This window comes from Amphiprion ocellaris, chromosome 4, assembly GCF_022539595.1.
Source record: "Amphiprion ocellaris isolate individual 3 ecotype Okinawa chromosome 4, ASM2253959v1, whole genome shotgun sequence".
NCBI classification, from domain to species: domain Eukaryota; kingdom Metazoa; phylum Chordata; class Actinopteri; family Pomacentridae; genus Amphiprion; species Amphiprion ocellaris.
Window position 1 is genome coordinate 32296576 of NC_072769.1, and position 23746 is coordinate 32320321.

A 23746-nucleotide genomic window follows, 5' to 3' on the forward strand; every position below is an offset into this window, starting at 1 on the left:
GAGGAGGGAGTGGACAAAAGCGTAACACGGAGCGAAAGAGGACGTCTCTGTGCATGCGAGCTGCTCTGCAAAGATGACTGACATGAAGCGCGTACCGTCTGTGGAGGTGTCAGAGGGGAAGTTAGTGAAGAAGGTCAGTGCATGTAGATGCCAAAATCTGGACTGTAATATGTTAAAGCCTGCCACTGATGCTCTTACAAACCCCACGTGGTTGTTGTGGAGTTTGGTTGGCTCCACCTAAGTTATAACTTTCAACCTGAATTTTTGTTTCGCTGTGTTGGTAAGAGAATAAACAGACCAGTTCAAACCTTTAGATTGTTTTTGTGAGACTTAACCAAATGCAACTTTTCTGAGCTGGTATCTTAAAAGTGTTAAATAAACCCCTACTTGTGTGGATGTGTTTTCACCTGCAGTAGATGTGTGTGCTTTTAGTTGTACCTTTGTTGCTGCAGCTTCTTCACCACAAGCCTTTTTCCATTTACGTCCTGTTAAGACATTTCAGTGCATTTGAGGTTGAAGAGTTAATTAAATACAATTTCATTTTAATTAGTCATTAATCCATAATCTTCAGTGCATGAGAAACTAGCTAACGTTTCTATTCGGATGTCTCTGTTCATGCTTTGTTCTTCAGGGTTCCATTAAGAAGAAGATCGAATCATTTAGGCGATGGAGTTCAGCCAGTATGAAGAGGCCACCAAAGCCCAAAGCCAAGACCTTGAGTCTGTCCTCCCCTGTGGGAGAACCCGACGACCTCTGGCTGCAGGAGGGAGACAGGAGGAAACTGCGTCCCATTGTGGACTCTGTCTTTGGACAGGTAGGACACTGAACTGGAAGTCGTGTAGCCCAGATGTCTTTGTGTAAGAGCGTATATGCTTAGCTGACCTACCACTGCACTGTCCTGGCTCTTTAATGTGTCATGCAGTACCAGCAGGGAGGCTCCTGTTTGGCCCCAAATTTATTCTGCAGCATAGCAGTGACTTAAAACTCAATGAAGCCAATGAGGAAACAACAACTCCAAACAGCTGTTTCATCACTATAGACTTTTTGAATAGAAGTCTGTTGCAGCAAATACTACAAGACAAACTTAGTTGGGTTGGTTGACTTGTTGAAAAAAATGCAAGATTTTAAATTATTACTCGATTCTTTTTTTTTTTTAATTGCAGTGCACCACACATTACTTTGCCCTTGAGACTGGAGAGTAAAAAACACCCTGTAGTACTTGTGTCATAGACTGCATACGAAGATGGACATAATTTTTTCTCACTGTACAAAAGGGAAACCAAAATATCATAGAAATGAGCTTTGCCGTTTTACACTGACGATGTCAAGTAGTGAGCAAATACGCTCAAACACTTCCTTCACATCCCATAGCCCATCTGCTGCAATCTTATCTGCCTTGGACTGTTGCTTAAATTGTTTTAAAGCAATTGTTAGCAACTAGCAGCTGTTTAGCTACATACATATGATTTCAGCCCATAGAGTGGTTGCGTTCTTAGCTTGCTAACTATAGCATAACTTACTTTCACTAAGTACAAAACACAAACTTAAACACAAAAGAAACTTTAAAGATCTAACAGATCTCTGAGAATATCACTTTGCCCAGAACATTCTGTTGTGTGGAACAGAAAACAATGAATGACATGGTTGAGAAATGTAGCAATATTCTTTAACTGTACAATTCCTGAGCGGAGTTTTGTAAGTGCCTCTGTGACTGGTTTATTCAGAGCAGCGGTCAGTCTCAGCACTTAGTTATGTGGAAGTACGCTCTTTTTATAGCATCAAATAAATATTCAAAAGCAAGCTTAGCAGAAAAATGAAAACTTGATCAAACATCAGAGAGATAAGACCACTTTAATATTAAAGAAACCATATCTGAAATAGATATTTTAGAGGTGTATTGTTAGAATTCAGGTTATGGCTTATTCACTCAGTTTTCCCTGCACACTCCAAAAGTGATGGTCATGCAAGAAGGAGCGTAACACTGCACAAGAAAAGTAAGGTTGAGAAAGATTTGAAGCTTGCAAACATACATGTAAATAGTGTAGGTTTTAGAGTAGTTGTTAGAAGATAATTTGCAAAAGTTTTATAAGAAATAGATATTCTCAGTATTGTGAGGCATTGAGGGTGCACATTTTGATAAGAATTGTTATTTTTTGGTTAACATGAGGATTTTACTTCTATTTAACTTCATCTTGCACTGCATGAGACCAGAGCTCTAAATATGAGCATGTAGGAAAAGGACGTTCCACCAAATGCAATGTGTATGAATAGGAATATTTAATTGATTAATTTCAAATACAACTATGCATCTAAATTTTAGACCATAGATATAAGATATAAGCAACTAGTAAAGATGAGTGCAGGAATATGAACCATTCTATCCTTACATGATACATGTGACCCTTTTGTGATCGTGTAGGGATAAAAAGTATATTAGCATGGAGATGAACACATATTTATCTTTTTACTACAAAAAGAGACCCATATCTCAGGCTGAGTTATGCTTTTTGTCTAGCATAAAACATGCAGAGTCCAGCAGTGAAGGGTTGTCAGAAAATGAAAGAGGAGTAAGTAATTTTAATTGTGCGTCAGAGAACTGTTTGTTCTCAGTGAGACACGAGTACAGAATAATCACTCTACAAGTAGATCATCAGAGCTTCACACCTTGACCTATGACCCCCCATAAGACATGTTAACATATGGAACAACCAGTCTGTCTACTGCGACATTGGTGTGCGCAGCACAGATGGCCCAGGAGATAAATTCCACTCTACAGTCAAAGAGTTTGCAAAGTCAGTAAATGAAAGTAAAAACTGTGTACTATTTTTGCACAGTAGTCTGTCCCATGCATGCAAAAGCTGTGTAAATGTTTAAATATGTAGATTTACACGAACTCATTCAGCTCTGCATGTACAGGAGCCTGAAGAAGACAGCTGTAACAAGTTGTAGGGATGTTTTTTGTGTGTTTTTTTATTTATTTATTTTTGCTTATCGATGATTAAAAGTTGACATCAGCTGCATTTTCTGTTGTTGCTGATTTAGGTATAATTTAAAGCTTCACAACAGTTCCAGAAAGTTTGTGTCTCCACCTGCCAGCCACCTGTGGCTTCATTCAGTTCCTGCTTGTGCTAATGTGTTTGGAGGTGTTCTGTCAACAGTTTTGCATTGAGCTTTAATGGTGGTTTATGGGAAAAATGCTTTTGTTGGGCTGCAGGGGATTGTCTCTTTTGCTGCAATGAGCAGATACGCAATAATAACTGACAGCGCTTACCCAGCAACCAATTCAGGACAGATGTGTTGTTTGCTCACAATCACAAAAAAATTCATCAAGGCTCTGCTCACAGTAAAAAGAAAGGGTGCGTTTTCCTGTGTTTTCCCTGCTTTTTTATCCTGTAGTTCTCATTGTAGATGAGTCATCCATACACTCAGCAACAGATGGTCTGAATGATGAGAAAATGAAAGAGGAGGAGGGAGGGTGAGCGCCAGAGTGTAATGAATGAGTGGATGTCATAAAGAAAGACAGAAGAGATTGATTGCGACATAAAGGAAGATTAGAGCTTAAATGAGTGAGAGAACAAGACAGTCTGTGGTTACTGCAGCAGAAAAAGATAAACTTCCGAGGAACAAGATGAGGTTTATTCCAACAAACTGATTGTCAGATTTTTTTTCTTTTGTTTTTAAAGAAACAGGACAAATCCAACATCCCATTGCATTAGAACATAGTTAAACATGGCAAAAGTGATTTTTTTTTTAATCCAACCAAACATGTCAATCACTTTAGGTTGTTGGACTTGTGATAAATATCTATTTCCCACAGTGTTACCTGCTCTGTCTTCTTTTCTCTCCTGTGTGTAGGTCTCATTCTCTCTGAACTAGAGGTATATTTCAGTATAATATACTTCTATCTGAATCATGCATTCTATTTGCTTTTGTGTGTTATTGCAGCTACACATAAATATGTGTCCCAAGCGCAGGGTTTGTGTAGAGTCAAGACAGGCTGACGAGGTCAATTGTGAAACTGTTTACTTTCAAACAGTCTGAAATCTGGATTGATACTATTCAAATTACAGAACAAGAGTTTTCACCTGTCCATGATTTGTGCTGGTGAGTGTTAAAAGTTTACTAATCATGTCACAGAACTATGAACTGAAAATGACTCAAAAAAAACATGAACTGCCTGATTTTCAACATTCTAAATTACAAAATGTGATATTTCAACAACATCACTTTACTTTAAGAGTCTCATTTAAATTTATGCAAAAACAGATCCGTTACACCAGGCAAATTCTGTAAAACACACACACACACACACACACAAAAATCTTTGCTTTTTGCCACAACTATAAATTCATTAGTGACTCAACAGTCGTTGACAGAAATTCTTAAATTCTTGAAATTTAAATAGTTAAATATATGTAGTATGTAGAGTTAATTTTATTTTCACTTTGAAAAATGTTGTACCTGTTGATTCTATTTTTCATTTTTATATGAAAGAAATAATAATGATAAACTGTTATATATGGCATTCTAACTTTGTTCTAAAGCACAGACGATATTTTAATGTTTCTAGCCATGCTTGTTCTGTTTCCATAGAGGTGCAGGACTTCATAGTGCAGTGAAAAATGAGCCTGCGGTGAATAAAAATGTGACAAAAGCAAAGAAACAACCACAAACTGCTTGACGTTCAGAGTGTTAATGACTTAATGGACAAGGTCTTATTTACAGTAGTCTACACAGATTTGTTGTGAAATAGTTTGTGTTAGACAATCAAAAGCTGAAAAACCTTGCACTGATCCAATGTAAAAACAGTAAAATTTTGAAAAACCTTCTACACCTTACAGCTTTTAAAGCATAAACTTGTATGGAAAACAGTACTTGTAGAAAATGCATGCAGAGCAATGAGGCCATTGTCATAAAAACAAGAGCAGCTTTAGACAGATTTAAAAATGGGTTAGTTGATGGCCCATAATGACTGAGCAGCAACAGTTGTGCTCTATACTCATGCATAGAGATAATGGACATGCAGCGCTGACACGTCTGTGACTTTCTATACCTTCAGCCTATTTTTTGGAGAGAATCTCTGATCTGTTGGTTCTCAAAGATAGCCAAGGAAACCCAAATGTAACTTTTAGATTACAGAAAAATGCATAGACAAAATGTGGACAGGTGCAAAAGGCATTATCCTCCTTTTGGTGGGGTAGGTGGGCGAGAATGAGAGCAGGGAATGTGGGACAATCCAGACAGCCATATGTGGCTGCAGTCCGTAAAATGATGTCAGGTTAAATGGGAATCACCCACTAACTGAACACTTTTTCTTCATAACATCTCTGGCTGTCGACACAGTTACTCTGATCTGATCGAGGTTTTGTAAAGTAACGCTTAGTCTGATCGGTCGCAGCTCCTGGTCTTTTTGTCACTCAGTATTTTTCTGGGTCTTATGCACATTCACGTATTTTTATGAAAGGATGCTAAACAATCTGTCCACCTCTCAAATTGAAAAGCGCTCAGATTTTATCCTAAACTGAACGATTCTGAATGTGGAATCAGCTGCTATGTTCCAATAAATCTTGCCATATGTTGTTTTTTTTTTTTTTTTTTTTTTAGCTTCTAAATGCTTCACTTTGTTCAACAGCTACTCTCTGTTTTTGTCAGATAGTATGCGGTGGGTTTTTAGAAAACAGCTGTCTGCTATTTAAAGCTATGAAAGAGAACTGGAACAGTGAGGGATATAAAATAAAAACAAGCTGAAAGATACTATGACGTTTCATAGAAGTCAGTGGAACTGCAGAACTGGGACTTTATTCTCTGTGAGTTTGTGACCACGGACTTTTCAGTTTCCCTTTAAGAAATAATATTTGTTGTTATAAAAATGATTGATGCAGCTTTAAACATGCAATTACTCAGCTTTTGTTGGTTTCCTTGGTTGGGTATTTTGACACTTTAAGGCAGTGGAAATATGATATGAATGCAACACTGACGTTTTTAATTTTATTTTAATGTTATAGCAAACACAAAACCCCACAGTTGCTCATTAGATATCCAGCAAATGCAAACCAAAAATAGCAACAATAGGGAGCTGACTGGTGATCTTATATGAGCAGGTGTTTTACAGTGATTTTTTTTTTAAAAGTTGTGATTTGTAAAAGTGATTTGGTGAGTTAAAGAACATTAAAGTGTACCATAGAACTGAGGGGAACTGCAGAAGAAGGTGATATATATTGGAGAACTTTCAATCACTTTGATATTTTACATCATGTAGTGCCTTTAACAAAACAAAAAGAAAAAAAGACAGTGTAATCATTAAACCATGTCTTACTCCTGTGTACGGTGCTTAAGATATCACAGGGATAAATACACTTCTGTGCAAAGCTGCACTAGTAATATAAGTAATGTGAATTAATTAAAAATATAATACAAAATAACTGACTACACAACTGTTCACAAGTATGTAAACAACTAGACAAATGCAAGTAGTAAAATCTCTGTAGTATAATAGTGTAGTAGTGCAGTGTACATGTTTTTCAATGTTAACATCTGTGGGCACTTAGCATTTGTAAAAAAATTTCAGCAAAATTCTTTTTTTCTTTTATATTTGATGTTTTTATGTTATTATGTAGTGTCAGAAAGTATTGACTCTTTTTTTTCTTTTCAATATTGAATCATGGTCAGTTTATTTTGGCTTTTTTGAAAATAATTTACATAAAAAAGACTTTCATGTCAAAGTGTAAACAAATTTGTACAAAGTAATATTTGCAATGAATCTGTGTCAGTGATTGTAAAGACATCTGTAAAGAAGGTCCACTCACTGGTAAATCGTTGCTGCTGACTGTAACTACAACAGGAAAACCAAAGAACACTGAAAAGCAAACTGAGTATGATTGAGTGGGGGAGCACTTTCAAGATGGTGAATACATGTTATAGCCACTGTGATTTGATAAATTGTTTGGTGTAAAATATTGATTAGTGCAGCTTTACGAGAAGACCTGGATAGCTTCAGGATCTTATAAAGGAGTTAGACATGGTTTCATCATTATATTGCGATTTTTTTCTATACAATTATGCTTTGAAATTAGAGTTAAAAGAACTAATACTCAGAATGTAGTGTGTGTGCATCTCACTCAGTCATTGTGTGACCTGTCAGCACTGCTGTATTGTTCATCCTATGGATCTGACAGGTGATTTAAGCTTTAATACATGTGCAGTGGACCATGCTTGTATTAAAGCTCAAATCCATCTTTATTCCAAAGCGTTCAGGTCAAACTCACCTCGACTTGACCCTTCAGCCTGCAGTTTATCATCTGGTTTAGTTGTCTTTGCATATATGTTGCATAAATTCATTTGCCAGAGAGATTATCTCACATTTAAGGTCAGAAGGTATCACTGGATGTTTCTGGGTGGTATGCTGTGAAATACTCAGACAAAGACTGAATGGAGGGATGAGCTCTTCATCAAACAAGCTTAGTATACTACATTACCAGACTTTAATGCACCAGGATTACAGGAGCAGCCTTGTAGGAGATGCAGATTGAACCGCTTTGATGATAGTGATACTATGCAGGCTGCAACTGGTGCACAGCCACAATATGAGGATGACTGCAAAACTGCGTTTGATTCTGTTTTAAGCTTCATTGCTTGTACAATTTAGTGTCTGCACAGTTTAATTGGTAACTCACCCTATTTGCCTCATATAACAACAGCTAAATTTGTGTTTGTGTGTCAACGTGCATATGCAGTCATACAAAAACACATGGGTGCCTCCCCCGTCTCAGCCAAAAATGCTTGACCTGAGCTGTACTAAAGCTGCTAGCAGAGCGTGGCATGAAAAAATCCCGACTTTTGGAAGGTATCCACCATGTTGTTTACTGCCCCAGCGCCGGATTTTCTGCTGGCCTATCTTCTATCCTTGTCTTTCAGGCATCTGGTGTGCTTGCTGTTGTCGAGGGATGGAGCACGATTTCTCACCCAGCTGCTCTGTTTTAGTTTTTATGGGTGAGGAGCTTTGTGTTCACACCGGGCTGTTGATTAAAGCGGGGATGTCAGAGCTTTTCTCTCTTTTTTGGGGGGTCTTTTTCAATCAAAAACTGCTTCTTTTTCGGTGTCTATGTGCTGCATTTGATCACTCTGCATTTGCACAAGATGTCCACTATCTGAAGCCGTTGTTCCAGTTAATCTGAAGCGTTCTGTGCATGCATGTAAAATATATAGGAGAAAGCAGTACCGGGAAAAGCCCATTAAAAGGCTGAGGCTTCCCTTTGCTAATCTGTCGGGTGTCCAGCTGGATCACTGGTCTAAGACACATACTGTTATATAACAGAGACATCATGGATACAAACAAATGATTTTTCTATGTTCTCTCCATTTAAGAGATTCACTATGAAATAAGTAAGTTCCCCCCAGCTCAGAGAAAGAACATTCTGCAGGGTTAGCAGGAGAATCATGTCTGTTGCTTGCAAAAGTGGAAAGAGTTGTGCTTTGAACTTTCTCACATACACACTTACTGTCACACTCTGTTGCAGCTCTACTTCATGCATCTGCTTAGTGTGGTGTCTAAAAATACACAAATTACTCTTTAGTGGTTGCACTTACATAGGAAGGCATGAGTCTGACATCTGGTGGTAGTGCATGTACATTACCAGGGATGTTGACATGTTAACCTTTCTGTTATCAACAAACGGAGCTTTGCTGCACTCTGCTGGCGACACTGCTGAGAGTGTAAAGTATAGAACATCTGCTCAAAAAGGAATCCTCAGTCCTGCAAAGGCATTACATAAACCAGAAACTGCAGAGATCTGTCTTGTGAAAGGAAACATTTTTAGAAACTTATACATAAAGCCAGAAGAGTGCCTGTAGAAATGACAACCTCAGATAAAAATGTTCAACGTGCAGGAATATGGTAAACAAAATATAAATAGTCAGATGTTCAGGAAACAGATGGAAGGAAGTGAGAGGTTTTGAACGGATATTGAAAAAAATGCAAAAAGACACAAAAAATGTGCTCGTTCTCCTAAATTGACCACAGCGGATTAGAGCTGCAGGCTCTGAGCATTGGCCTTACTCATACTGCACTAATCTCTGGTACACATACAGCACCACATGACTGGAAGCAAAAACAGGCAAAAACAAGCATAATATTATACACAGTATATGTACATGTATGAACTTTTACACCATAAAACTAGATTTAAACAACAGTTTTAATGTGGGGATTTGTAATAATATACACTAGGTTATATTAAAAAAAGAAGAAAAAAAAAAAGACAGTTTCAACACCGGCTTTTGCTGGACTAAATTTAGCATCACATGCAGTTTCAGAGAGACAACAGAATCAGCGTTTTTATTTCATAGTCTTTTCAGAATGAAATAAAAAAAACAGATGGATGAATAGAAGGAAGGAAAGGAGGAAAGAGTTTGTTGGAATTTTTGAGGAAAATAAGTTTTTTAAAAGACAATCTAGTGCTAATTCTATTTAATTAAGTAATACTTACGCAGTTTGCATGTCTGATATACAAGATTTACCAACAACAACTGCTACTATTAATGTCCAAAAATTACATTCCCACACAATTAGACTGTATTCTCAAATATTTTAGGAAGAAATCCATTTTGTAATTTCTTCCAACAGGGTAATACACAATTTTATTCAATTCCGTTTTGTAATTTTATTTTATTAACTTGCATGTCAACTGTAATAACAAAAAACAGGCAAAAACTGTAAATGTCAACATCAAAAGTCTGTATTTTTGCAATCAGTAAATTGTTCTTTGACATGTGACCAGAAAATTAGTTTTACTGTATTTTAATCAGCTACAAAAACTAGCCCAATTTACAGATATTTGCTCTGATTTAAAAATATATATTTCTATTGAAGAAAAATTGTTATTTTGCAGGTTTTCTTTTGTTAAATTACAAAAAATATTTAGTAAATCACAGAAAAAAGAATTAAATGTTCAGTTAAAAAAACAGGTCAAAAATATATGTGTCAGCTAAAAATATCAATGCTTAACTTGTTTTCTTCATTTATTATTTATGAATTTTTACTTACTATATATAGTGTGGTATCAGGGAGTCCCAACCCATCTACCATCTAACATATGATTGGTTTGCTGAAAAGGAGCAACACTTGATTAGAAAACAATTTTTGGTACGTCACAAACAAATGTAATCCAGGAGAAAATATGTTTCCCTCACATCACAGCTGAAAATCTAGCTTAGTGTTAGTGGAACATCATTTTTGGGCTCTTGTGTCATGTCAAAGCCCCCAGAGGTAAGCTTAGAAAGACCCTTCTCCTTGTTTGGGTCCATCTGGTGAATTTGTTTTTATAATATTTATTTTATTGGGTAATCTCACTGATACAGATAAAGAACATAACCCGGCATAGCAAAAAGCACAGACATCACTGATTAGATTTGAAGTTAAAAGTTTAAAATTGACCTGTGGGATGAGAAATACAACTTTAGTAATCCTTTGTAATTCATTCCATTTACAATGTGCAAAAATAGTGGAAGGCAGCATTCGTCCAGAATACAAACAGGCTTGAGATCTGATCTGATGGTTTTAAATTTCAGAGGAGAAGTGATAAAATGGGACAGCTTTTCCTGGAGACTGTTTTTGTGGCCAGTGAGGACCCGCCTTTACTTTTCCCACATAGTTTTAGGAACATCAACACCGTAGGAAACAGAACTACACAAATTTACACTCTCCTATTACCAAACTATTTCCACTAAAATGCAGTGTTACAGCAAAAGTTTAAAGATGATAATCAGAATCAAAACATTATTTGTATATCACCTTTTACAAAAATAAATCAATACAACACCACCAGATAAAATAATAAAAGCACCAAAAATGCCATAACCAATTAAAGGGAAAAGGACATTTTGATAATAACATAAAAACAAGGATTAAAAAAAATATAACAACAACAATAATCACAATAGTAAATATGATGATAATAAATAAATCAATAAATGGCAAAAGAGAATAAAACCAACGAAATAAAATAAAATTCTCTATATATTATGTGATACAATAATCAATATATCATAAAAACACAATTCTAGAGGTTGAATCCTCAACAGAATCAATATTTCATGAATGAGAAGTTTAAAATGCAGTTTAGATTATATAATATTGTTACACACGTGCATTTTGGGGTTTTAAAGCTGATTCAAACACTTTCTTTCCATCGGAAGTACACACCAGGCACCAACTTTAACCCTCTGAACACCGGTGCATTTGTAAAACTATTTTCATTTTATGTTATTTTCATTTATCTATTTAAAGAAAAAATACTCAGATCATTTCTGAGAAATGAAAACTGTAAAATCAGCAAGAATCATCAGATGTTCAATTTTCTGACAATCTCAACCAAAATCAACCAAATGCAGGAACTCAAAATTGTGGTTTGTCTTCAAAATCACTAAATACTTGGCTAATTTTTAAAAATTGTCAAAAAGAAATAATTTTCAGTTAAGAACAAGAAAAAAAAATCTGTACTCCACAGCACAACTGTAAAGTTATTAGTGACTCAGCTGCAACCAACAGTTACATAACAACAATTCAGGGTTTTTATTTTTTTTTAGCTGAACTGAGCTGAACTTCAGGCTGTGTTGAAAGGAGATACATTTGTGATGAAAATAATAAAGTAAGTAGTAAAATGTCTATCATATGTTGATAACTCTATTGATAACTCCTCTGGGCACTGGGAAAAATATTGTGCATGTTCATTTCAGGGTTTTTTATAATTGTAAAATTGTAAAATAAATAATCAAAATTTCAGCTTTCATTTTATTCTTTTTAAAATATATTTTATGGCATTATAAGTGTGTCATTCTACACAAAAGACATTTTTAAGTTCCCTCTACTTCTAGCCATGGCTGTGCAGTTTCTATACAGTTGCAGGACTTTTTATCTCAGTCAAAAATCAGCCTTAGGGTGTAAAAATGTACTAGTAAAAAGATGCTACTTCAGATTCAGAGTGTTAATGCAATTTCATGGTATTTGCCTAAATAATGATTAGAGATTTCTATTAATTAAGAAATATTATACTTGCCAGATTTTTTAATTTAAATTTATGATGACAGTATTATCCAGCAGAGATCAATCGTTTATTTTCAATCATTTGTAATTTCTGATGTGTCCCTGCTCTTTGCTTTCATTTTTTTAATCATCTTTCACAAGTTACTTTTTGTACTGTACTGTACAGTTGCTTTTCTTCGTACCATGAAAAGAGGCTGAGCAATATAAGCATTCCTCGTCCGTTTCTTACTCTTCAAGCCCCTGTACTCCCATGGCTTGTCAACATAACGCTCTCTCACTCTAATCTGAAATGCCAGGGATTAAACAGACAGCCAACTCTCCATCCATAATTCTACCATCCCCTCCCCCTTTTTTCTCTCTCTCTCCCCCTTTCTCTCAGTCTCACACCCACACACACATACACACACATAAACACCCAGAGTTTTTGGCAAACTAGTCATTTTGAGACGATAAGCGCGATGTTTCAGAGGCAGAGAGGGGAAGGTGGGCGGGATGGATTAGATTAAGTTGGTCCAAATTCAAGGGCTCACTTGAGGCGAGACGGGGTGACAGATGAACTGGAAAAAAATAGTGTGTGCGTGTGTGTGGTGTGAGGGAGAGCGAGAGATGGAAAAAGGGAAGAGAGAAAGTGGTGGAGTCATGCAATCAGAGCCAGAGTCTGGTGGCAGCAGGTTGTTTCAGCCCAGATATGACCCAGCACCGTCAATCTCCCATCACCCTGCCGCCGTTTCCCATAATATCACACTAAACATCTCGTAGCTCGTCATGACAGCCTCCGGCAACCTATAGGAGTTTAATGCGGCACCATATACCTAGCTTACCTCCCTCTGGACCAATAGGACCTTGGATTGTAGCACGTGCGGTAGAAAGGAGTCGCTTTTAGTAGTGGTGGAGCAAGTGGACACATTCGCTGGGTGTTGATGCACTGGATCTAGTATGGATTTTGGATTTTAATGTGGCATTTGAACGGAGAAAGGGGGAAAGAGAAGAAACCTGGGACAAAGAAGGAGGGTGGGAAGACAGGAACAAGAGGGCAGGGTGATGGGAAACATCAACAAGGCTTCTAAAAAGAACAGTAAAAGGATAAAGGTAAGGAGACATTTAATCGAGAAATTCATCTGAGTGAACCGATTAACTGATGAGAAAGTTACTTTTGAGCTGTGAACATGTTACAGGACACAAGAGGCATTCAGATTTGTGCAATAGTGCAAAAAAAAAAAAAGTGAATTAGTCAGTTTTGTTTCATAATCCGGTTGGTTCCTGTCCTCTAAGGGGCCCACAGAACGAAGCGGCACCCCACTGGCCGCCGCCATGCTGGGGGGCCTGGGTGGTCCAGAGGAAGTGGACACGGAGGACGAGGAGGAAGGAGGCAGCGAGCGCGAGTTCGAGGAGCCCCTGTGCGCTCTGGTTAAGAACTGCAACATGCTGCACAACATAGTGGGCCCTGCTTGTATCTTCCTCAGACAGGGCTTCGCACAGAGCCAGCTTGTATGTATCCACACTCACAATTACACAGTAGAGGTGGAGGTGACATTGCGAAAACTTCTCATGAATCTCGCCATCCATCCATCTTTGTGGTGCCCCAACGTGCGCAATGGAAGATCATCTCAGCTCCTCCCATCTCCTCCAGTGACGAGTTCAGTCTTTCGACCTCTCATCAGCCCTACATACCTTCATATCACATGTGCACAGCTGTATTAGAAACCTTTGTGTTTGCATAGAAGAGAAAAGACCAGCATTACAGCATTTCTAGGAGCTGTACTCACCCCTAAAATGTGCCCTATAAGAGTTCTGAGCTGTAAAAAGAGATAACGTGGCAATTTGTCCAGATTGTAATTTAGATCATCAATTCAACCTTCTAACAGTGCTATAGATACAGTATAATGTGCAGCACTTATTTTATATAGATCTCTTGCGTATGTAAGGTGGTGGTGGCAGAGATCAGTAACAGTCATTTCCTGATGGTGCAGCTAATTGAAAAGAGCCATTAGAACAGTGGTGCAGTTACTGAGCCGCAGGCTTCTGAGACAGTGGATGACCTTTAACTGAGTGTGGAGGAGAAATATAAGACTAATGGATGAATGGATGAATTTTGAATGTACACTACATTCTCTTACTGTGTTCTGTTGTTGACCACACGCATTACACTTTAAATGTATTTCCGTGCGCCACCTTTGGAACAGTAGAACAATTTGACCAACTTAATGCTAAAACACTCATTTTAAAGCACCTGTAATCAATGTGTTTGATATTAATAATACAGCAAGTAGCTATTTGTAATGTGAAAGTGGTTCAAAGAGACAGAGAAGTAGCATCTTTTCTCTGCAACCTAACAGTGATGGAAGGCAGCTAAGAACATTTCCTGAAATAATGCACTTAAGTACCATTTTGAGGTGCTTGTACTTTATTTGAGTATTTTACACTACTTTTGAGGGACATGTTGTACTTCCTACTCTACTACATTTATCCAACAGCTTTTATTACTTTTAAGATGAAGATTTTGGTGCAATTGATGCTACACCAAGCTTTTAAATGCAACATATTGTTAACGATCAAATCAGCTTTTTTTTTGGACATTTTACAAAAGCAGTGTGTAGTCGGCTCACATTTTAGTTTTTAACAGCTCCTCCAAATACTGACTTATCCCTCTACACTTCTCACATGGTTTAATTTCAATAAATGTTCAAATGATCCAGTATCTCAACAAAAATCAAAGATTATAAAAACTGATAACAGATTTGTGTATCAGAACATTGTTTTTCTTCTTTCCTCTCCTGTTACTTATGTTTGGAGCCGTCACATTTTTCTGCTGTCCCTCTGTGTAAAACTGAATATAAAGCATGATGTCAAACGTAAAACTGAATATAAAGCATGATGTCAAACATACCAAGCCAGCACTTTAACTTTAACATTTTAGCTACATTGTACTGATAAAACTTATGTAATTAAGTTATTTTTTTAGGCAGGACTTTAACTTAGAGCATTTTTACATATAGCTGTATTTATACCTTTCCTTAATGAAAAAATCTGAATATTTCATCCATCACTACACTCCAATATACTTAATTTATGACCAAATACCTAAAAAAAATAACATTCCCAACAACTCAGCAGTACTTTGTGTTTTTAGCACAAATGTTAGCATGCTGCTATAATGTTCTAATGTAATCAAGTCCACATGCTGCCACTGTGAGCAATATTTGCAATGTTATGTTTTAATGAATCCAGTTAGCAGCGTGTTTTCTGAGTTACCACAGCCCTGATATTGAAGAATACGTTTCTGATCTTACTTAAAGTCACTGAAAGAAGAAGTGAGGGGATTCCTCCACATGATTCACAGATTAGTCTATGAGACAGACAGGGTGAGACTGACACAGGTTATTAATCACTCGCAATACTCTTTGTTCCTAAAATTACCTTTTAGAATAAATGTTCCCTGCAAAGTGTACAATATGCATCCAGCTCTCATTTTCACCATATTTTGTGGTCTTTTTGCACCTAATTTTTGCTGCATGACAGAATTTCTGGACGCTTTTCTGTTGTCTTTGAAAGGGATCAGTGCTTCTTGTAGTTTGGGAATGAAAGCAAACAGAACAAAACTGGAACTAGAAGAACAGTCACTTCTCCGCCTCTGTGCCTGAACAAAAGTGGCACATGTGTTGGTTAAGTCTGTGCAGGTGCATTAATGTTCATTTAATCACCAAAGCCGGCCGGACTGTAGATGCAAATGCAGATGAAAAATAAAAAAAATAAAAAATCAACCGCAGATAGAGAAATGAAAAACCGATAAGCCTTTGTGATTTGTAATACAATTTACTGTTGTAATCTCCCTGCCACTGTTCTCTCCCCTGCATCCTCTAATCCAGACCTATATTATTCCTGCTGCTGATGTCAGAGCCTCGCAGAACACACTGTGAGCACACTTACCCCAGCATCACCTCTTATCCCTGCCAACACTCCCTGCAGTTAATTCAGCATCGACCCTAGAGTGTGGGGCTTGGTGTGTGCGAGTGCCACTGTTTAACTTGGACATTTTAGGCCATAATTCCGAGTCACTTTTGTTGCTTTCTCAGAATTTTAACAACGTATACAAGCCTTGTTGTATGTGCAAGGAAGAGGCCAAAGAGGCTCTTTATCATTGTGCATCTTCCAGTGTTTTTTCCAGCCGCTTTTGAACATATGCACAGCAGACTTTCTCTACCAGCAGGGGCAGAAAGAGATTGGACACGAGATTGTGAAGCAGATTGACTCAAAGGGTCATGGGTCAGTCAGATCAAAAACCAAATAATCCTGTAATAGAATCTCTGTTCAAGCCGATGAACATGGAACAAAAAAAAGAAAAAGCTTCACAGGACTGAGAGAAGTAGAAGCCAAAATGTTCATAGCGTTTTCGTCATTGTGCCTGAAATAGAAGGAGATGCACAGAGTGAAAGTGTAACCTGACTGTTCATTTCTCTTCGTGTCTGCAGGACAGAGATCTACGACCAGAAGAAATGGAAGGTACAGAGATACCAAAAGCCTAATCCAAATCCTCACTCTGTTCCCCAGCTTGTCCTCCTAAACGGCCTTCCTTTCAAACCTGCTGTTTGACTGTGAAAATTTGTGCTTTACTGTACAGAGCAACATTTAAGAATTCCCGATCTTGCTGCTTTTTCATTCTTCTTTTTTGTCCTTAAATTATGTAAGATCAAAGTGAAGGATTACTTTTTTAAAGGAAAACATTATGCATCACAGTTCAAGCTCAGCTCAACACTTCTGTCCATCCTCAGGCCTGACTCACACTTTTTCACACTTCACATTCACTGGGATATAATTTGTAGTTTATAAATGGAATACACAGTCATTATGACTTGTGATTTTTTTTTTATTTATTTGCTTTTTTAAAAATTGGAAACGCAATGCATTTGGTAAGAGAAACAAGCATGAACACTCTAATGCTGGCATGGTAATTGACTTGTTTAGGAGATGATTAAAATTTGAACTCTTACACAATCAGATCTGATCACCACTTTCAAACATGGCATTCATCATAAAAAACGGGTTAAAAGTTGTAATTACCATTTTTTATATATATAAATTTAGTCATAAATTGTATACCAGTCCTTTATAGATTAATTACAAGACAGTAACCACAATAAATTTAGGGTTACCAGGTTGGAATATTTCTACTGGCAGGTGGTTGTCTTCCATAATTAGCCTAGTAATAATGCATTTAAATGAATACGCCACAAATTAAGCATTGTTTTCTATCAGACTACCAAAAAATGATTAAAAATAGAGATTTAATGGTATACTACTAGCAGCTAATATAGCCTGGAGTCCCAAACCTCAAGCATAAATGAGGAGTTTGTTATAGAATTTTGGAAAGATCACTTTCTTCACGGATATTTTTCATGTTCAGACTTGTAATTGACACTAAGCTCAGTGACATTCCTTTCTCAAAAGCCTCATTATTTGCTTATATATGTAAAAAACTTTTCCCAAAGTCCATGAAGAGACTTTAATATGTACAAGAAGTTAAATTTTTCTTCAAATCCTTCTTCCAGTCAGTGGTCAGTGGCTTATAACTGACCTATGAAGCATTATTGTGTGTACAGTCTGTTCTTTTTTATATACATTTTTAACTTGTGCATTGAAAAAAGCTGAGTTGGTACTTGGATAAGATGAAAAGTTAATGTATAAAGCAAATGAGTCACCCAGTACATGAAGTGTTAAACTTAGGCAGATTACAATATTAAATGTGTCTGTAGCAATAAGGACACTGTAAACTGTCACAAATCAGTACATAAAACAATTATGGGGGCCATATCTCCATCACATTTCCAACATTTTTTCTGCTCTTTTCTGCCATTTGCACACTCGCCCACAATGATTTAACTGTTGCTGACTGAAGAAAAAACAGATGCATAACCATAGTGAATGGAAAAGTGCATTCATTTGCCTTTTCATTTGCAGATTTTTAAAGAAATTTGGGGGAAGTCCAAATAATAATTTGTAGCTTATTGCCTCTTTATAAGGGATGCTTCATTTTGTTACCTTCCTTTCCTTCCATTTCTTAATGTCTTTACTGTAATTGTTCATTAGACCTTTTCATAATGCCATTATAGGCAAATATTAGATAATTTGGGAATAATTATTTAAGATTTTTTGAATAATTTTCTAGTAGTATTAAAAAGATTTCACTAAAAATAACAACACCTGGACTAGTGTTGCTCAATTTACGATGAGCATGTCAAATGTGGCCCACTCAACATTTTCTACATCACAATAAAAACAAATTGTTTCGTTGTAGGATTTTTTCATTGTTGTTGTTATTTTATATATTTTATATATTAATTGTTCAAAATGTTTATAATACAAAATTTCAAATAAAGATGAGTAATGGATCTTTTAATTTTTGTCCATTTTACCTGATAAATGATGACTAAATTATAATTTATTAACTGTCCCTTGTCCTCCTGGCCTTTTGCAAAAGTGGCCCCAAAACAAAGCAAATTGACTGTCTTATTTTCATACACAAAAATACCATTATTACACAAAACTTTTGTAGGTTTTCTACAGTTTTATACACCAGCAACAAATCTCTCTTGCATATACAGTAATTTCCTCTTCTGCTCATATTACTGCAGAGCTGCGTGAGGCCTTCAGGGAGTTTGACAAAGACAAGGACGGCTTCATCAGCTGTAAGGACCTGGGCGAGTGCATGAGGACTATGGGATACATGCCGACCGAGATGGAACTCATAGAGCTCAGCCAGCAGATCTGTGAGTCCTGCACAGACACAGACAGATAAAAACATCTATGGTTCAGTGGAGAGCTGCATCAGAGTTGTTGTCAGGAGGTCCAAAGTTCCTGGTCACCCTTTCAAAGTAAAAGCAATATACAGTTTTGTCAATATATTACGAACTTTAAATTTGTAATGGAACTTCACATGTAGTATTTCATTCTACATTTTGCATAACGCCACAATCACACATGGCAATTGCATAATCACAGTTGTCTAGTGGGAGATACAGGTCGTGCCTTACTCACATCTGTGCACCGTTACTTTCTTACTTTCCTTACTTTACTTTTTTAGGTGGTGGCAGAGTGGACTTCGAGGACTTTGTAGAACTGATGGGCCCCAAAATGCTGGCTGAGACTGCAGACATGATTGGAGTCAAGGAGTTAAGAGACGCCTTCAGAGAGGTAAGGAATATAACAGTGCAGTTCATTTTTAGCCATATACACCACCTATGCCTCTAGAGTACGCTAAACCTATTAGCTCCAATTCATTTCTCTTTTGTGCTTTTCATATGTTGTTTTTTTGCCCAACTCCATCCATTCTGCCTCATAGTTTGACTCTGATGGCGATGGTCAGATCAGCCTCGCAGAGCTTAGGGAAGCCATGAAGAAGCTTATGGGTGAGCAGCTCAACCACCGCGAGATTGACGAGATCCTGCGAGACGTGGATCTTAATGGAGACGGACAGGTGGACTTTGAAGGTGAATGAATTGTGCTTTACATAAAGAAGCTGAAGGGGAAAATACAGGACATATAGAGACAGGAACAAATAGGCAGATAGGCATAAAAAAAATCTGGTACTAGAGGATGATTTTCCTTGAAAAACAATGCAATTGCAAAAATAAGACACAATAGGATGCAGCTAGAAGTGCTGGTGGGAAAATCAAGCTAACTGCCACCTGGTAGGAGACTAAGGGACAAAGAAAAAGAACATTGTGGAACAGTTATACTGTTCTTTAACCAACAATAACAACCCATTCTTTCTTTCTACAGAGTTTGTGAGAATGATGTCTCGCTGAGTCTTCAGCAAACCTCACTCTGCTGCAATAAACACAACATGAACTGGACTGCGCACTGTTAATTTTTATTTTTTTCTGATGTACAAAGACGTCTTAGTGTCTGTAATTTTTCACTTACGTCCATCACCTCTCAAGCATAAAAAGTTTCCCCTCAATGTGCTACTGTTGTATGAATGTTGTATTTAATGTGTGTATTGAGAGATTATAGAGTAAGAAGAGAGTTCAACCAAAGTTGTGGTCCTCTCAGATGTGAACTTGACTTTGAATATAAAGACAGGTGACAAATTGAACACCTTTGCAAGATTCTGGACTGAGGTGTTATTCAGGGTTAGTCCACCACCATCATCAAAACACCGAATAAGGGAACATATTGTGGAAAAATGGTCCTCCATCCCTCCAGTAGAATTGCAGAAACTTAGAGAAATCAATGCAAAGGTGCATTGAAGCATGTGGCGACCAAACATCTTACTAAGACATTATACGTTGATTTTCCCTCTAGTCTGTCACCCATTTGTATGTCTGTATGTATACATTTGCAAGAGAATTACATTTAAAAGCCTAATGAAGTAAAATCCAACCACTGGCTAGATACTGTAAACTTCAAATAGAATTTAGCTTATTTGTTTGTTGTTTTCATAATTTGGGCAAACCAACCAATTAAATATGTAGTTTGTCACCTGACCTGTATCTGAAATTACTGAAGATGTAAGATTTAATCTAATAAATTCAGTAATAATGCCACATCTAAAAATCCTCAGTTTAAACTTGAATGTACAAGTTGACTGTGACTGTGTGTATTAATCTAATACATATAGAAAAGTGAATGTTTTGTTGATAGAACAAGTACATAAGATTATATAAATATATATATATATACACATCTTTATTGTACAAACATGCATTCATGACATATGCATTACTGTGAGTTGTATCTTCAGCTCTGCATTTTGATATCATTTAACCGATGTAAGCAAATCAAATTCTTGCTAATACTGTAATTTTTAACATCTTTTTGATACCTATTTGACAGAAGATCATTCTGGTGTCTGCTGCACATCTGAACACGTCACGTTTTTGTCCATACACCTTCTTTCCCTATTGGTAAAATTTAACTGACAACCTGTCTGAGTTTACTTTATGCAAGCATTTGCAGTTTTCCTGTTTCATGTTTTATTTGTACAGTGTCTGACAGGTCAGAAAACACACTATAAATAATAAAAACTGATGAATAAGAATGACAATAAACTAGTTTTTATTGATCAAACACCTTGTCCATATCCGTTTTTCATGTATTTCCTCAGTTAAGGCTTCATTTCTCATAGAGCCTTCCAGAAGCGGTCTACCCACTCGATAAAATCCATCATATCACCTCTTTTGGGGCACTTTTTGAGGTCCTTTATCAGTTGTTTTTTCAGTGCCAGTGCCTTCTCACTGTAGCCAACACTGACAGGAGCCATCGGTGGCACCCCATGCCAAACTGGAGGAATGTACCAGTTACAGTTGTTTATGTTGAACTGCATCACATCTGAGAGTTCGGCGATGTCGGCCTTCTTCATTTCATCATCATTCTGTATCATTTCTTCGAGTTGTTCCACCAACTCTTTATCTCTCTTCTTCCTCTCTGCAGCAGACACAGCAGGCGTGTTAATATGCACAAAATGGCACAGTGGCTTCTTGCCCAAATCCTTCAGCCTTGTGAAAGCATGAAGCACCAACTCCAAGATGTCTTCCTCTCTAGAGTTGGAAACACTCACGACTGCAACATCACTGAGAGCCACAGCAAGACTCGCCACTTCCTTGTCGCGTTCGTGGCTGTGATCGTCCTGAGCCATCGGATGCGGCTTCAGTCCCTCGGTGTCGATGATCAGGATGCAGTCACAGCCCAGCTCCTTCCTGACTTTGCTGTTGATGCTGATCAGTTGCATGAACGCCCCTCTGGTGCATGTCCCCTTGCTGACAGCAAACCTGAGCCCAAACATGGTGTTGAGCAGAGTCGATTTCCCCGAGTTTTCAGCTCCGATGACTGTTATGACCTTGAGCTTGGTTTTGGAATGCAAAATGTGGTGGAGTTCAGTAAGCACAGCAGCAGTCCATTTCATTGGGATGTTTGCTGCATCTCCGTCAACAAACTCCAGAGGGAAACCATCCAGCAGCATTTGAGCGCACAGTGCGGGGAGTTGTTCCGTGGTTTTTCTCTGACGCGTGTATTCTGGCAGGTAACTTGCACATTCATACAGCTGCCCACATTCTCGAAAGAAGTGCTCCATTCGTAAGGAACAAACAGAAATTTGCTTGTCAAGCTCTGCAATTTTCTCAGTGTCTTTCGGAGATTTCTGGCTTAGCTCTTGGTATTGGTCCTGCAGAGCTGACAGCTGGTGCCGGCACACATTGTCCAGTTTTATTTCCAACCATTTGAGGAAATAGTAGCGTTGCACCTCTGATGTAACCATCCCATGAATGAAGCTTACCATCCCAGCTGGTATCTCAAAGATTTGCTGCTTTCCTCTGAGTTGTTTTTCTTTTGTTTTCAAAGACTTGCGGTAATTTTCAGTGTTCTCTTTGCCAACCTTACGCAGCCTCCAGTGCTCGGTTTCCACCCATGAGAGTGCTTTCCAGATGTGCCCTTGGGAAGGTAAGTGCTTGTCTTTGAACTCTGAGGTGGTTTTGACACGTTCAGTGATGTTATTCGCATTGTTCCAAGCGCTCTGGCAGTTATCACTCTCCTCATCAATCAGGATATCACAGTGGTGAGCTCCCTCAGCCAGATTTGCCACTGACATTTTGTTTGGGCGGCCCTCAAGCAATTTAGAGATGGATTCCTTCAAGACCTTTAGCAGCTCAGTATCAGTCTTTTTTGTCTGACTGACATCAGCTATCTTCAAGCTTGGTTCCATCGTCACCATTTTGAGTGTGAAGTGTTTCCCCTGTGTTCTGCTAATCAAAAAGAACTCTGCTGTCCCTTGTTTTTTTTGCAGATTCTTGAAGAAATCCATTTCTGATTCATCGCAGAAGATGTACACAGCTGCAGATGTTTGACACAGGAATGAGAACTGCTTATCAAAGGCCTTGATGTCTCCTCTAAGGTTGGCAACAGCCAGCGGTTCAGTGAATTTGTCCACGTTCCTGTCCCCACAAGGGAGGTACCAGCTCATTTCGACTAGCCCATCTGAAATTCTCCTGGGAACGTCACCACACACCATGTTGCAGTGATAAAATGTGTCATGAGAGTGCTGAGAGTTACTTAGCAGTTTGTTCAACATCTGAGACTTGGACAAGAACCTCTTTCCCAGCCTGACAAATGACACCAGAGGAACACGAGAGCTCACAAGTCTTTCCTCACAGCTCTGCTTTAGGAATGCCTGCTGGGGAGGTCTAAAGGTTCGGACAATGTCGCGCAAAGACCACAGCATCATTGTGATTTCTCTTTTTTCACAGTTGGGCAACAGGAGCGGTACAGCAAACTGGCAGAGTGTCATTTTCAGAACAATGTCCTGCTGGAGAATACCATCTGAACACAGAAACAGGGCAGTTATCAGGTCCAAGGGATTGATGGCGTTGCTTCTGCCTGTGTCCACATCGTAGGATGCACATTTGAGACTTCTAGCGCTTGTGTTCAGCATCATTAGTCTTCTCAAAAAGGCTTCAGGAAGCGACTTTGGAGTGTCCAGTTGGTTCTCTGATGTGTCATTCTGATTAATCTCCATTACAGAGCTACGTGTGAGCTTGTTATCATACTGGTCTTCAAGTCCAAGCATTGACAGCACCTCCCTGAGAGATGGCTCTGTGAATCAAAAAGAAAAAGGCAGTGAGTGCAGGTACGTCTTGTACTTGATCAGGGCATTGGTGCTGGTGAGGAGCCAGTCATTCATCATGAAGAGCTCTACGCATAGCCTGTGAAAACCTG

At 37.9% G+C, this 23746-nt stretch overlaps 2 protein-coding genes across 9 annotated transcripts in view; one reads left to right on the plus strand and one right to left on the minus strand.

The window, feature by feature from the left end:
* cabp2a (calcium binding protein 2a) lies at positions 1-20213 on the plus strand. Of its 3 annotated transcripts, XM_035958244.2 has the most exons (8): positions 1-133; positions 632-814; positions 13313-13528; positions 16510-16540; positions 18670-18804; positions 19119-19228; positions 19377-19524; positions 19817-20213. In XM_035958244.2, the coding sequence occupies exons 1-8, from the start codon at positions 74-76 to the stop codon at positions 19840-19842; spliced, it is 909 nt and encodes a 302-aa protein (XP_035814137.2). In that variant the 5' UTR covers positions 1-73; the 3' UTR covers positions 19843-20213. The 3 variants fall into 3 exon arrangements, with proteins under 3 accessions (XP_035814137.2, XP_035814138.2, XP_023148232.1); XM_035958245.2 differs by lacking the exon at positions 13313-13528; XM_023292464.3 differs by lacking the exons at positions 1-133; positions 632-814 and adding an exon at positions 12120-13129.
* Positions 19887-23746, minus strand: part of LOC111583389 (up-regulator of cell proliferation-like) — a 15280-nt gene continuing 11420 nt past the window's right edge. For all 6 annotated transcript variants that reach the window (XM_055010190.1, XM_055010189.1, XM_055010194.1 and 3 more), the window contains one exon: positions 19887-23623. In XM_055010190.1, the coding sequence (XP_054866165.1) occupies positions 21159-23623 (2465 nt within the window). In that variant the 3' untranslated portion in view covers positions 19887-21158. The remainder of the gene's footprint in view (positions 23624-23746) is intronic.